This window comes from Malaclemys terrapin, chromosome 3, assembly GCF_027887155.1.
Source record: "Malaclemys terrapin pileata isolate rMalTer1 chromosome 3, rMalTer1.hap1, whole genome shotgun sequence".
Taxonomy (NCBI): domain Eukaryota; kingdom Metazoa; phylum Chordata; order Testudines; family Emydidae; genus Malaclemys; species Malaclemys terrapin.
The window spans coordinates 95,887,415-95,903,637 of NC_071507.1; the positions used below are offsets into that span (position 1 = coordinate 95,887,415).

The 16,223-nt window shown below is 46.9% G+C and overlaps 1 protein-coding gene across 3 annotated transcripts in view; it reads right to left on the reverse strand.

The window, feature by feature from the left end:
- CCDC170 (coiled-coil domain containing 170) overlaps positions 1-16,223 on the reverse strand; it is a 72,098-nt gene that overhangs the window by 10,345 nt on the left and 45,530 nt on the right. For 2 of the 3 annotated variants that reach the window (XM_054024048.1, XM_054024050.1), the window contains exons 10-13: positions 15,705-15,878; positions 14,605-14,847; positions 11,460-11,696; positions 1,474-1,854 (exon numbers count right to left, since the gene is read on the reverse strand). In XM_054024048.1, the coding sequence (XP_053880023.1) occupies positions 1,555-1,854; positions 11,460-11,696; positions 14,605-14,847; positions 15,705-15,878 (954 nt within the window). In that variant the 3' untranslated portion in view covers positions 1,474-1,554. Of the gene's footprint in view, positions 1-1,473; positions 1,855-11,459; positions 11,697-14,604; positions 14,848-15,704; positions 15,879-16,223 lie in introns of those variants that run through there. The other variant, XM_054024049.1, reaches the window with a different exon arrangement.

Genomic DNA, 16,223 nt, shown 5'->3' on the forward strand with positions numbered 1-16,223 from the left:
ATTTCAGTGCTTGAGCTGAATCAATATCAAAATAAAATATATTTGGGATTTTCTTTGTGGTTGATTGTGTATAAAGGCCATGTAGGGATCTCAACAATTGCTTTGAATGCCCTTTAGACTGATCTTATTAAGACAGATGATATTAGATTTAACAAAATGCAAGTATTATTCTTGAATATGCAGTAATGACAGCTAAAATGGATATATTTTTCTTTTCATAGTGCAAATACAGAGATCTAAGAGATTACAGGTGCTGGGGGGGGGCTGGGCAGCAGTGCATGGCTCGGGACCCCCTTTGGTGCTGGGGGGGTTGGAGGCTCCCTACCCAGTTCCGCGTGTCCCTGCAGCTCCTAGGGGGAGGGGCGGCCAGAGGGGCTCAGGCCTGGTCTACACTAGGCGTTTATGTCGAAGTTAGCGCCGTTACATCGAATTAACCCTGCACCCGTCCACACCGCGAAGGTATTTAGTTCGACATAGAGGTCTCTTTAATTCGACTTCTGTACTCCTCCCCGACGAGGGGAGTAGCGCTAAATTCGACATGGCCATGTCGAATTAGGCTAGGTGTGGATGGAAATCGACGCTAATAGCTCCGGGAGCTATCCCACAGTGCACCACTCTGTTGACGCTCTGGACAGCATACGAGCTCGGATGCTCTGAACTGCCACACAGGAAAAGCCACGGGAAAATTTGAATTTGAATTCCTTTTCCTGTCTGGCCAGTTTGAATCTCATTTCCTGTCTGGACATCGTGGCGAGCTCAGCAGCACTGGCAACGATGCAGAGCTCTCCAGCAGTGATGGCCATGCAATCTCAGAATAGAAAGAGGGCCCCAGCATGGACTGATCGGGAAGTCTTGGATCTCATCGCTGTGTGGGGCGATGAGTCCGTGCTTTCCGAGCTGCGATCCAAAAGACGGAATGCAAAGATCTACGAGAAGATCTCTAAAGACATGGCAGAGAGAGGATACAGCCGGGATGTAACGCAGTGCCGCGTGAAAATCAAGGAGCTGAGACAAGGCTACCAGAAGACCAAAGAGGCAAACGGACGCTCCGGATCCCATCCCCAGACATCCCGTTTCTACGAGGCACTGCATTCCATCCTCGGTGCGGCCGCCACCACTACCCCACCAGTGACCGTGGACTCTGAGGATGGGATAGTGTCCACGGCTGGATCCTCGGACATGTTAGCGGACGGGGAAGATGAGGAAGGAGATGAGGAGGACGAGGCAGTCGACAGCGCTCACAACGCTGATTTCCCCGACAGCCAGGATCTCTTCATCACCCTTACAGAGATCCCCTACCAACCCTCCCCAGCCGTTACCCCGGACACAGAATCTGGGGAAGGATCAGCCAGTAAGTGTTGTAAAAATCTAAACATTTATTTGTAACAGAACAGGAATATTAACAATTTAAAAAATGGGTTTCTCATGATTAGTTTGATTAGCTTAACGGTTCAGTCATGGGCAGTGCAACTATTGAAAAAAAATCTAGCAATGTCCGGTTTTGCATGATTGTCCTGCCCAAGCCGCTCTACTGGTTAGTCACTGCTACAGCAGCTACAGTAAAATGCGGTCTATATGTCCGGGGATGGAGCAGAAATCCTCCTGTGACATCTCGAGGAAGCTCTCCTGGAGGTAATTGGAAATCCGCTGCATTAGGTTCTTGGGGAGAGCGGCCTTATTGGGTCCTCCGTAGTAGGACACGTTGCCACGCCACGAGACAAGCAAGTACTCTGGAATCATTGCTCTGCACAGCATGGCGGCATACGGCCCTGGTCTTTGGAGGCTTTCCCGGAGCATTCGCTCTTTCTCGCTGTCAGAGATCCTCATGAGGGTGATGTCGCTCATGATGACCTGCTTTGAATGAGGTAGGGGAATGTTAGTGTTGGGACTGCTTTGCCGTTCCTTTACAGAACTGTAACCGCTGGTTTGCAGCCACGCGGTGGAGGCGGGAGAGGGGCAGCCAAAAGGGATCGTTCCCGGGGACAGCCGCGAGGGTGTGGGACAGGAGCAGACTTCCTGCTTGCCGAATTGCTGGCAGCAGGGACCGACATTGATTTCAATGTGAAATGAGGCCATTGCTAATATTAAAGTTTTAAGCTGCCACAAGTCTACGGCTTACCATGTCTGCCTGCAACAGAAATTCCGTTCTCCTGAGAGGCTTCTCAAATGTGCTGTAGAAGACCCCAGGCACTGAATGCGAAGGCCGAGAATTCGACCTTGTGCTGAGTGCGCATGTGATAGGTGCTGTGCATGGTCTTGTTCACAGAGAAAGACTATGTTCTTTGTTCACAACTACATTTATCTTTCTGAGGAATTCACTCCCTTTTTCCCATTCCCACAGCCCCATCTGCGACTGTCTCACAACCTAGCCTGTCATCACACTCCCAGAGGCTAGCGCGGATTAGGCATAAGAAGAAGAGGACACGGGAGGACATGTTCTCGGAGCTTATAGCCTGCTCCAGAGCCCAGGCAGCACAGCAGACCCAGTGGCGGGAGAACTTGACCCGAATGCACCAAGCCAACATGGATCGGGAGGAGAGGTGGCGTCAGGAAGACCAGCAGGCGACTCAAACCCTGCTTGGACTAATGAGGGAGCAAACGGACACGCTCCGGCGCCTTGTGGATGTTCTGCAGGAACGGAGGCAGGAGGACAGAGCCCCGCTGCAGTCCATCTCTAACCGCCCTCCCCCACCACCAAGTCCCATACTCCCCTCACCCAAAGTGCACAGAAGGAGAGGCGGCAGAGTCCCTGCTAACTCTCACTCCACCCCTGCAGAGAGCTCGAGCAGCAGAAGGCTCTCATTCCCCAAAATTTGACAAGTTCTTTCCTTCCCGCCTGACACAAGCCCCCGTCCAAGTTTCACTTTCCCAGTTCCATGTTTGGTTGATAATAAAAAATACGTTTCTGTTAACTACTGTTTCCATCATGTTCTTTTGGAGGAGGGGGGGATAGGGGGTTGGTAATTCGACAGGACAGTCACCTTTGGCAGGGTATATAGTCGGGGGCAGGCACAGCAGCAGGGCACATACATAGTGCAGTGATGCAGTGACTAGTTACCCTGGTTAGTCTGGGAGGTTGTTTTCATGTTATGTGGTGGGGGGTGGGTTGCTCTGTGACTTTGTGGCAGGGGAGGGCAGTTACAGATCTTAAGCGGCGGTCCTTAGGCAGGATCACAGAGCCACACAGCAGGGGATCTGTAACCGTCCTCCCCCTGCCACAAAGTCACATAGACCCCCCCATACACACAGTCCCTATCAGGAGGGGTGACAGGCTCCGTTGAAACAACCATCCCACCGCAGCGGAGCCTGTCAATCCTTGAGTTTAGAAGCTGCATTCGCGCCACTACAGTACACCCGCTCCGCACCACAGTCTGCGTCCCAGTTTTAAAAAATTCCCGCGAATACAGTATTAAAGAAAACGGTGTGCTTTAACAAAGTAGAACTATTTTTATTTTGAAACGTGTGTTGGAAGTGGGGTGAAGGGGGTATGTAACTGGATAGGATAGTCAACATTAACTGGGTAAAGAAACGGGGGCAGGTTTAGCTTCTCAATACACAAACTTTAAAGTCACAGGTTACCCTGCTCACTCAGGAACTTTGCTTTCAAAGCCTTCCGGATGCACAGCGCTTCCCGCTGGTCTCTTCTAATCGCCCGGCTGTCTGGCTGTGAGTAATCAGCAGCCAGGCTATTTTCCTCAACCTCCCACCCCGCCATAAAGGTCTCCCCCTTGCTCTCACAGAGATTGTGGAGCACACAGCAAGCTGCAATAACAATGGGGATATTGGTTTCGCTGAGATCACAGCGAGTCAGTAAGCTTCTCCATCTCCCCTTGAGACGTCCAAAAGCACACTCCACCACCATTCTGCACTTGCTCAGCCGGTAGTTGAAGAGTTCTTTTTCAGTGTCCAGGGCGCCAGTATAGGGCTTCATGAGCCAGGGCATTAGCGGGTAGGCTGGGTCCCCGAGGATGACTATAGGCATCTCCACATCCCCAAGAGTTATTTTGTGGTCCGGGAAGTAAATACCTTGCTGCAGCCGTCTAAACAGACCAGAGTTCCTGAAAACACGAGCGTCATGAACCTTGCCCGGCCATCCGACGTAGATGTTGGTAAAACGTCCCCTGTGGTCCACCAGTGCTTGCAGCACCATGGAAAAGTAGCCCTTTCTGTTAATGTACTGGCTGGCCTGGTGGTCCGGTGCCAGGATAGGGATGTGAGTTCCATCTATGGCCCCACCGCAGTTTGGGAATCCCATCGCTGCGAAGCCATCTATGATGGCCTCCACGTTTCCCAGGGTCACTACCTTTGGCAGCAGTACATCAACGATTGCCTTGGCTACTTGCATCACAACAACCCCCACAGTAGATTTGCCCACCCCAAACTGGTTCGCGACTGACCGGTAGCTGTCTGGCGTTGCAAGCTTCCACAGGGCTATGGCCACTCGCTTCTGGACAGTCAGGGCTGCTCGCATCCGGGTGTCATTGCGCTTCAGGGCAGGGGACAGCAACTCACAAAGTTCCAGGAAAGTTCCCTTCCGCATGCGAAAGTTTCGCAGCCACTGGGATTCATCCCAGACCTGCAGCACTATGCGGTCCCACCACTCAGTGCTTGTTTCCCGTGCCCAGAATCTCCTTTCCACGGCATCAACATGACCCATTGCCACCGTGATGTTCTCGGCGCTGGGTCCCCTGCTTTCTGAGAGGTCTGTGCTACTCTCAGACTTCAGGCCATCACCGCGTTGACGTAGCCTCCTCGCCTGACTTTTCTGCATCTGCCTCAGGGAAAGGTGTATGATAAGTTGCGAGGCGTTGAGAGCGGCCACAACTGCAGTGATGGTTGCAGCAGGCTCCATGCTCGCAGTGCTGTGGCGTCCGCGCTGTCACTGACTAGAAAAGTGCGCGAACTGATTTCCCGCCGGCGCTTTCAGGGAGGGAGGGCGGGAGTGATGGACGGATGACGACAGTTACCCAAAAGCACCCTGGACACATTTTTTTTACCCAGAAGGCATTTGCGGCTCCACCCAGAATTCCAATGGGCAGCGGGGACTCCGGGAACTGTGGGATAGCTGACCACAGTGCACCACTTCCAATGTCGACGCTTTCCCCGTTAGTGTGGACTCACAAAGTCGAATTACTGTCCTTAGTGTGGACACACACGTTCGACTTTGCAATATCGATTCCAAAAATTCGATTTAAGTAAAATCGAACTACTCTCGTAGTGTAGACAAGGCCTCAGTGTGCTGCTCCTGCCACAAGAGCCAGCTCCGCAGCTCCCCCTGGCCGGGAACCACAGCCAATAGGAGCTGCAGGGGTGGTGCCTGCGGGTGCACGCAGCACATGTTGCTCCCTGGCCCCTCCACTTAGGAGCTGCAGGGACATGCTGATAGGAGCCAGGGAGCCCCCCACCCCAAGGTAGGCACCACCCCTTTGCCCCAACTCCCAACCCTGAGCCCCCTCCCACGCACACAGACTGCTGCTGCTGCTGGCCACTGCAGAAGTCCTGGAGGTCACAGAATCCATGACCTCCATGACAGACACGCAGCCTTACTTATACATAATATTATCTCAGCACTCTCCCCCACCCTCAAGCTTTGGCCTCTGTTTCCAGTTCAAGCAATATTTTTCTCTATAAATGAACGTCTTCCTTCAATATTTATTTTATTATTATTATAATACCTGCAGATATATTTGTGCCCTAACTATGCTGCAGCCTCTGTTCCCTCCACACTGGTTCTTAGGCCCAGCCTCCTTGTCCAACCAGTCTCAGTCTCCTCTTTCCCTGCCCTCCCCCGCCCCCCAGCTCCTTGTCCACTCTCAGTATTCCCTACCCCCAGCCAACTGGCTCCCAATCACCTAGCCATTTCCCTCACTGGATCTAGTCCCAAGCTCCCAGTTTCCAACATCAGTCCCAGTTTTCTCTCCCTCCTCCCCCAGTCCAACCAGGCTCCTTGTCGCAATCTACTCTTTTCTCCCTCCCCCAAGTCTGATGTTTGTCCCCTATGTATTCAAATCAGACGGCTTCCTCCTCCACACTGTATGGGTGGCCCAGCAGTAGGAGGAGGGTCACTGGGAGCACAGGAGAGACAGGCTCATAGTTCCAGTGCCTGGCCCAGAGCAACTGAGAGCAGCTATTACAGAAAAAGTCCAGTCTGGGCTGGAGCATGCTCAGTCACTCTGTGGGGATGGTGCATGTGCAGCCCAGTCAGTCACAGAGGCAGCCGTCAGCAGCTCCAACGTGCTCAGTGCAGATGGAATCTTCCGTGATTTTTAAGTTGCTAAAATCTAAGAATTCTCTACTGAGCATGTGTGAATTGAGATTTTTTCAAACATGTAACCCTTCATGAAAATCTGCCCAGATTTGGCAGAGATAGCAAAAGTCTTGTTCCTTAACATAAAGGACAACTCCTTGCTAAATTTCAAGTCCCTGTTTCAAAGCATGGGGGCATTACAGCTTTTCAAAGAAACTGTTGCCGGGATTCCTTTTTGAAAACATGACCAAAACAATCATTTTACCTAGCTTTGTTCCTGGAAATGGGTGAACTGTTTTAGCTGAAAATTTCCCATAAATTTCAGCCCAGATGGTTAAAGGTTGGCAATGTAATAGGCAACTCAAAATGGTCTTATAATGGAAAGTGTTGGGAAACCTCAATAATTGCCCCACCTGTAATAATCAAACACAAGCAATATGTAGTAGCAATAGATGCACACATGTGATATGCAACAATGCAGTTGGTGGCTTTAATTTTGCACCTTCCAATGACCTCTACACTCTCATTCTGGATTCCAAGATAACAGTATAAAGCATTTATTTATATCTAAACCTTGGAGGTTCATGAAGTATCATATCTTAATGTCACAAGAGCCTGATACCAGGACTCATGCAGCTGAGTTCCCTCAGGTGAGCCTGGGTCTAGCTGCTTCAATCGTCAGATGATAGCTTAAATGAGCCAAGCAGGGCTGTGGAAGAATTGTCTGATTGGCTGGCTGGACCAAATTGGCTGAAAGGAACCAACAGGTCTGCATTTACATTCAGCAGCAGATCACTGGCTGCTCAACACTTACAACCGCAGCTGTGATCATCCTGGCCTGCCTTGTTTCCAGCCTTGTTCCTGTCCTCTCCAGTCTGCCCCAGCCCTACTTTTTTGCCTGGCTTCTGACTCTGGCTGTGACTCCTGGCTCTGGTGATGATCTCTGGCTTGATTCCTGGTTCCTAACTCCAGCTTTGCCCTGTGACTCCTGTCTCCAGCTCTAACGACTAGGTCAGACTGCCCAGATCCTGATCCTGACAGTTTGAGCAACCCCCACCCCAAAAAGAGAGGACTTTGTTCAGCTTTTGGGATGGGCCCCTCTAAAGCCAATGTCTCCTTACTGGAGTTGATGGTGACCACAGAAAATGTTGGCAGTTCTTAAATCAGTGCCACCTCTTGTTCCTGCTGTACCTACAGTTGTTTTCCACCATCTGAACCAGGGTGGGACTTCTTAGACTGCTATCCAGGGAACCATTGGTCCGAGCTTCCCCACTGCCTGAGAAATCCAGTCCCCTAATTGAGTCAGTTCAAGGAGTTTGCCCAAGCCATGTCGGTGATCTTCAACCATTCAAATCACAAGCACATAACAGAATCCAACTTCCAGAGAACCATGCAGGGATGCTGGCCAGTTGCTAACTATGCTGAAGATTTTCAGTGCCTGGTGACACAAAATGAAACAAGGTGCTACCACTTCTGGCTTGGTCTAAAGAATGAAATCAAGGATGAGCTGGTGTGACTAGAACCCCCAGCTTGCCCGGGCTCATTTATCAACCTGTCCATCGAGATTATCAATCACTTATCAGAACGCCATCAAGAAAGAAGAATGGCTTCTCAGCCCACACCCAACTTAACAGCTCCAGCTAGTCAACATCCAGCACCCACCCTACAGCCTGAACTCATGCAGGCTGATGTGGCCCAGACCCACTCCGAAGCGGAGAAGGCCTGACATTAGGCATCAGGTGTCGGTCTCTACTGTGAGGAATCTGGGCACTTAGCCTCGACTTGTCCCACAAAGGCCTGTTCTGCATCTTCATCAGGAAATGCCAAGTTCCACTCCCCACATCTGTCCACCGTACCTAATCAGAGCCCAACTCAGTTTCTGCTCAGTCCACGGCATTCTGTCACATCTGAGGCCAGCTTGAAGGCACTGATCGACTCTGGCATCCCCAGTAGTTTTATGGACTTGGTCTTCATTTGAGTGCAGTGAATCCCAACTCATAAGGCCTTAGCTGATCTAAGAGAATCCATTGACAGATCACTCCTCTCATCAGGTCCCATCACGCATGATACTGCACCCTTAGAACTCACAAGCCTTCAGGGCCATTGCAAAACTCTTCCATTTGGTCTGGTTCTTTCCCTGTATTTTCTGGTCATCCTTGGTATTACCTGGCTTATTACTCATGATCCACATATCTTCTGGAGAATGGGCACGGTTCATTTCTGCTTATCACATTGCAATGGTCCTCTCTCCCTGAACCTGGTCCCAAACCAGAGGCTATCTGCAGTTCAATCCTGGGGAAGCCCTACCCCTCTGTGTATCCCAGAACAGAAGGGATAAGTCCAATGGACACTCAGTCAACACTCACCTTGACAATTCCAGTGAAGATCCAGGACCTTGCAGATGTCTTCAACAAGAGGAAGGCTGATACCTTCCAGTTTCATGTCGCTATGACTGTCCCATTGACCTCCTTCTGGACGTATTTACTCCCTCTCAGAGCCCGAGCTGCAAATGCTAGGCTAACCCCGAGGGAAGGACTAAGCCCGAAACAAACTGTGGGAGGGCTGTGGCCAAAGGAAGGCACAGGAGGTACTTCCTTTGCCACAATGAGGGACATTTAAGATGGCACTGCCCCCAGAGAAGGAAGGGGAGGCCAGAGGATCAGTCTCAATCTGAGACTGCCCTGAAGGAGGGGGTGGTGAGGACCAAGGCCCTAGAAGGGAGACTGTCTGGGGCAGAGGGGCCCCAGATAAATAAGGGAATCCATGCGGGGCAAGACAGGCCACAGTGGAGACCCAAACAAAGGGGGGAACCCAAACAGGAGCCAGACAGGATACAGTGGGAACCCAGACCCTGGAAGAGGGAAACAGGTTGCTCCTCTCAGTGGAGAGCCTGCGGCAGGAGTGAGACATCCTGCGGGCCCAGCAGCAGGAGAAGCTGGGGAGGTAGACTCCTCGAGAATGGGGGAGACAATGGAGTTGGGGCACAGCCAGAGGGCCAGGCCCTGAAAGGGATACCGTGGTCCAGGAGCAACCTGGGTCCTCACAGACAGCGGAGACGGTGGAGAAGCAGCGATGGAGAGTGAGACACCACAACAGGAGGATGCCCTGCTGATGGACAGAGCTAATTCCTGGAGCAACCAGTTACACCAGCCACGAACCCTTGCTGGAAGTCACTCTGTCCAGCCACTGCCCACCCACCTCAGCGCTGGTCCATCATGGCCCTGGACTTCACTGTAGATTTACACTGCTCCCACAGTTGTACAGTAGTGTTAGTTGCAGTTGACCTCTTCACTATGGTGGCACACTTTGTCCATTCTCACACAGTCTCTACTACCCAGAAACTGCCTGCCTCTTTCTAGAGCACGTTTTCTGGCTCCACAGACTACAGACTGACACCATGTCAGATCAAGGCCCACAATTTGTCTACTACTTCTGGCACAAGGTTTTAAATTCCCGATAGAGCTCCTTACCTCATCAGCATACCACCCACAGATCACACCAATGGACAGACCAAACCAGATCTTAGAGCAGTACATCTAGTGCTTCCTGAATTATGACCAGCATAATAGGGTCTCCCTGCTGCCTTATGCAGAGTTGGCCTACAACAGTTCGATCCAGGCCTCCTCCTGACAGAGCCCATTCTATGCCAATTGCAGCTTCCATCCCTGCTTTCATGCAGCATTGACCACAGACTCCCTGGTCACCCAACTGCATCACCTGCAACAAGAACTTTTAGAACATCTGGAAGCCACCAAAGTAACCTACAAGCATTATGACAATAACAGCTGTCAGGATGCACCAAACTTTAGTATCAGGGACAGGGTCTTTATATCATCTCAGAATCTGAAATCAACCCAACCATCAGCTAAGTTGGCTCACAAATACTTAGGCCCATTCGACATTCTTGAGCAGATCAACCTGGTGACACTCAAGCTTCAATGACCACAGTCAATGAAGACCTATCCAGTGTTCCAAGTCTCTCTCTTAAAACCTTACATAACCTAAATAACCCCTTCTTTGGTCAATCCAACCCACCACTGCTGCCCATAACAGTCCCTGGACAAGAAGGGTACTTTGTCTGACAGATTCTTGACTCCGAGCAAGTTTAATTGCTTGGTGGACTAGGACGACTATGGTCCTGATGACCAATCACGGGAACCGGCAGAGAACATTCATGAATCAAGATTAGTATGTGATTTTCATTGGGTCCATCTGAAAGAAGTCTAGGTGAAGGGCCCCAGAAGGTGCTCCTGACAGGGTTACTGTCAGGAACTATGGCATTGAGTTCCCTCGACAGAGCCTAGTACTAGCCAGTTCAGCATTCAGGAAGGTTAAAGGTTAATGAGCCCAGCTGGGCTGCTGCAGAACTGATTGGCTGGCCCACCTAATTGGCTAAAAGGAGACAAAAAGATCTGCATTTAAGCTCATCAGAAGCAGCAGTTTGCTGGCTGCTCAATGCTTACACCCACAACTGCCATCTTTCCTTTGCCTGCCTTGTTCCCAGCCTTGCTCCTGCCTTGTATCCAGTCTTGGCTCTGGCCTTGCTCCGGTTCTGCTCCAATCTGCTCTTGCCCTGTTCTGATCCTGCCTCAGTCTTCCCCCAACCCTACTCCCCTGCCTGGTTTTTGACTCTGGCTCTGACCCCTGACTCCAATTAGGCTCTGGCTCTAGTCCTTGGATTGATTCTTGACTTCAGCTTTGGCCCAGGACTCCGGCTACCAACTCCTATCCCTGGAATTAACCACCAAGCATTGCTCAGGCTCTACCACTAGGGCAGACCACCCACATCCCAGTCCTGACACCTGGTTTGTTGGAGAGGAAAAAAAAGTTACCTTTGATATATTTTCAAAATATTTTTGAATTTTCCATGAATCTGTCGCCTATACATGGCAAAGTAATTAGGTTTTACTGGCTGATAAATATGAAAAATTGAACCAATAATAAAGAAGTTGGAGTTCTAAAGTATTTTTTAATCTAACTTCTCCAAAACGTGGCATAAACTGAATACTTAGTGGCATACAGTGACACAAAAAGTCTTATTTGGCACTCTTTTGGGATGAGTTGCATAACTGTGATGACTTTGCCACTCATGAATAATGCAGCCATCCCAAACTCATGTCAGTAAAACCTTAATACTAACATACACACACACGATACCAAGTTCTCACTTTCCAAATGGCATCTACCAATTATCTATCATATTTATACCTACCTGCCTTTCTCTTTTTGATACCTCTGCCAGGGTTGTTTTAAGCGCTTTCAGTTCACTGGTAACTGCTTCTAGCATACTCCTGGCCCTTTCTTTATCCTCCTTAGCTTCATGCTCTGTAAACTGTAGCTCTGATTTGACACAGATCAGCTGCTTCTCAGCCTTCTCCTTCATCTTTTCCAGCTTGCCTTGAGACTTGTTTAGTTCCTCAATGGTTCTAGTCTGTTCTAGAGTTTTGACCTACAAGATCAATGATAAGAGGACTCTTAAGTTCTTCACATTGCCATTTATGAGAACCCTATAGCAAAGATGGCTATTCTAGAATATATTTTTTTCTGTTGAGATGAAGATAGCTTTTTGCTACTGTAAAGCAACAAACATTTTCACAAGAAATTCAGAACTAGTGAAAAGCTAAAACTGTGTTTCATTTAAGTTCAAAACTTTTTCTCCCAGATTTGATAGAATAGATTTTCTGAGGACAATTAAAGCAACACACATTGGAATGTGTTCAACTGTAGCCATGTTGGGTATTCCACATCCCATAACACTAACTCCAAGTCTTCTGGATTGTATTTACAGCTGCTATGTAGTACATACTTAGAGGTCAATGACAGATTGCAAAGATCTCTTGACTTTATTATACTGCTTTCTTTGTCACATAAACAGATTTCAGTAGTTCACTATTAACGTATGTTATTATACTTCAGAGTTAGTGTTCCATGTTTTCAGTTTTTACTGATTTTCACCAATAATTTATCAGGTTTTTTAATTATAGGAGTTCAATTTTTACTGATTTACACATGTTTATCAATTCTCTCTCTCTCTCTCTCTATATATATATATATTTTATAAAAAAACTTATTTTTGTTAAACACTAATGCTTTAAGCGATTGTTGTGTCCTGCAGCTCTAAGACTGAAGCAGTTCTGCAGCATAAAACACAGAATACACTCAAGGTTGAGGTTGGAAAAATCAAACAACATTAGAATTGTGCTATGATTGGTTCACAAGGAGATGCTGCCCACCTATTTCTTTGTGTGCGCTTAGCACAGCACTGATATTTAAACAACCAGTCCTCCACAGATAAAGATAAGGTAAACCTGGGGTGAAAATGCAAATCTACGCCTGAACAACAAGAAAATCAGTGCTTAGAAATTTTCAAGAAAAGACGGGAGTGAAGAGGATGCATTGCACTGCAAGTACTGCAACACTGAGGTCAGTGCTCATGCTGACAAAATAAAGGAGTAAGTTGAAAACAAATGACACAAGAAGCTTAAAGAAAAAAGCGAGCTTTTGGATAAACAGTCAATATCAGGAGCTTTCTTTCATTAAAGCCCTAGTGAGAGGACGCAGCATGATTGTGCCAATGAATTTGTGCGTACTTTGTTTCACCGGACAACTGCTGTTAATTGCTAAGGGGCCTATCGTTGACTTTGTGCAACAATACTGTCCAGCAGCAAAACCCCTTCTTAATGCAGACAACCTCACTTGTAAGTATCTGAAAGAAAATAACTGCTTTAGAATCTAAACGGATGGAATGAATTGATGGAAATGTGGTGTCTAGGCTGATTTTTGATGAGTCTCCTCATGCCTTGGGTGGTCTGATTTTTGGCCTTTTGTTTTTTAATTTCAAAGCGAATAAACCCACATTCTTTTGTGCTGATGTGACATTCATCCCCTCTGCTGACACCCATTTTGTTGAGGCAGCAATAACTGACATGTTTGAGTTGTACCAACTAACTTGGGATAACGTGGCCACAACTAACACAGATTCTGATTCCTACATGGCTAAATTTGCATGGGAGATTAAACTCAACCAGTAACTGGAGATACTACCTATTACCTGTCCTGCTAACCTGATTAACATTGCACTGTCAGCAGCTATTGCTACAGAAGAAATGAAAGATGTGAAATCTTGCATCATTGGATTCAGGGTCGTTTTCAAGCATGCAAACAAGTTGAAGGCTTTGTTTTACACAGTGCGAGACGAAATGCAGAGCCGACTGCCGATTACCTACCCGTTATGCCACATCAGTGGATGAGCTTGTACTTCACTGCCTGGTATGTAAATAACATGTGGACTGTTGATGTGTCTCCTAGATCATACTGAATTTGTTGGTTCTAAAGCAGAAACTCTGAAGAGACTGGCAAATAACCAAAATTACAGCCAGATTCTGCCCACCAAGGTAATGTTCATTGTTGAAAACTTGGAATCACTATGTGACACACACAAAACACTGGAGTTTTCTCTGACTACTGTCAACATGATTGCCAATACAGAAAATTACCAGATCCTGACCACCAAAATCTCAGCTGAATTAAGCATAAAAGTAGCAGGAGAAACATACAGCGAGAAAACCCAGCTGCTTCTGGAAATCCTTCCGACCCCGCAACATGAGAAAACCAAAAAAGCATTCCAAACCTTCAAACACAATGTTCAGCGAAAAATGGGAGATGACTGTGGCCCATAATCTGAACCCCAAAGTGTTTGGTGCTGAAGATTCTTTTTGAAATGTCATCCAGGTGTTGTACCCCTTCCTCTCAAGGTGAATTTTGCAGCAGACTATGACCGTTATGCTAGAATGTTTCAATGATTTGCCACGAAAGATGAAATTTCAAATCTGAAAAGGGAATTTACTGCTTACATGAACATGCCTCACCCTAACAATGTGAAACTGGATGTGCTGGCTTTTTGGAACAGTCATCAAGACACACTCCCCAACTTCAGCAAAGTGGCACACCAAGTCCTGGGATCTATTAATACAGAGTGCTTATTTTCAAACTTGGACTACCTCCAAGACAGAATTATGTGAGTGTACGCAAACCAGGATTTCTTTAAAAATTATTAGCTCAGAGAGACAAAAAATACCTTTGTACATTAAAAAAAAAGTTTTAATGTTATTGTAGTAAAATGTGTATATTATGAACTTTTTTTGGTTTTCTTTTTTCCCTGTTTTTTAATTATTTTTAACCCCATTTCATCCTGGTTTTAATGTTTGGGAAAACACCAACAAATTCCTGGAATTATTTTTTACAAAAAAAGCTGAAAACGTGGAACACTATTCATAATATAAAATTAGCTCCAATTGTATTCAGTCTTCTCCCTCCATTGGTAAACAGAAACGGTAAAATGTAACCATGTTACTCACTTTCAGTTCATTGGTGTCAGACAGTTTGGCTTTGAGATCAGTGTTCAAGTCTCTTGCCAGGCCCAGCTCCTTCTGTAACCTCTCCACCTTCTTCTGTAACTTTCTGATGGTGAGGTTGGCCTCATCTCTCTCCACAGCGAGGGCCGTTCGCACTTGCTTTTCCTCTTCCAGCTGGGATATTTTCTGCCGCAGAAGGTTCATATGCAGCTCTTTGCTCTCAAGCTTTTCTTTCTGAGCTTTCAACTAGTTTTAAGAGAACAAGGGGATTTCAAAAAACAAAAAACAAACATACATCCAACTTTAGCAGCAATCACATGAATGGATTGTCATTGTAAATTTGGTCCTTCTACATTTCTGTAAGTCTGACCTTCTCATTGTTTCCTGCAGAGCTCCGTGCAACTCTGCCCTGGCCTACATTGGTACTTCAGCTCTATCTAATCACCCTACACCGCACCTCTTACTACTTCCCTGGCCACCTCCACTGCTCCTTCTATTTTGCTGCTTACATGTAGAACACCGACCCTATCCTATAGGATTACATACTTAACCATCATGCATAACACCTGAGCTTGCTTTTACAGTTACCAAACGTGTTATCCTGCAGGTTAGCCTAACAGTGGGTGAAGAGCTCAACCACAGTAGAATGGCTGATAGTATTTGAGCCAAACCACACACATGTAACAGATTTCAATCAATGACATCATAGCTGTGTCTGAAAGTTTAGAATACTAAAAAGATCAAGTATTTACTAAAGTACTAGTTCAGTTTTATTAACTTCAGTGAATGTGATTTGCAGACTGTGCCAACGAAAGGATACTTCTACATTTAAATATTTTTGGTATGCTATAACAGTAGTGGTGTTGTTAGGAAGTGTTCAATTGACCTACTTTTTTATTGTTGTTTTACTATGCAGTTTGGTTGCTCTGGGTTGCAAACATGTTTATCATCTCTTCGGATGACAGACTGTATCTTTGTATGTTTGTACAGAGTGCGGCTTCAATTTTAATTGGGGCCTCTGGCAACTACTTTAATGAAATATAGTAATAATAATGCTCTTCTTTTTAACAGATAGGAGATGAACTCAGCCCTCCTTTACCTACCTTCCTTTGTAGGTTGTGTGCCATAGTCTTGTTTTCAATCACTGCATCACTTTCCAGTTTGACCAACTGCTCTGCACGGGCCAGAATCGCATCCAGACTCATATCGAGCCCAATCTCAGATGCAACACTGTCCAGCTTCATTTTATCAGAAAGTTGTTCCAGAAATTTAAGATACTGAAACAAGAAATGGGTAAGTGGGAAGAGAAAAGGAGTCATTTAGCGCCCTTAAATAATCCAAACCATTTTCCTCTGTGCAGGCAGACATCTAAGTACAGCCAACAGTCACCATTTCAAAAACAGGAAGCTCACACTTAGTATCCTCTTACAGTTAATACAACTCGGATATTTCTCAAACTGATCTCTCTTCATAGGTATTTGCTAGAAAAGAGTTGAACCTATAGTATTTAGTAGTTTAATGATACAAGGGATCCTATAAATCTGTTTGCCACAGAAAAACATGGAATTTGTGTTTTTACAGAGAATTTTTAGTTTTTACATTTTGTAAGGGCCAGATTGGAT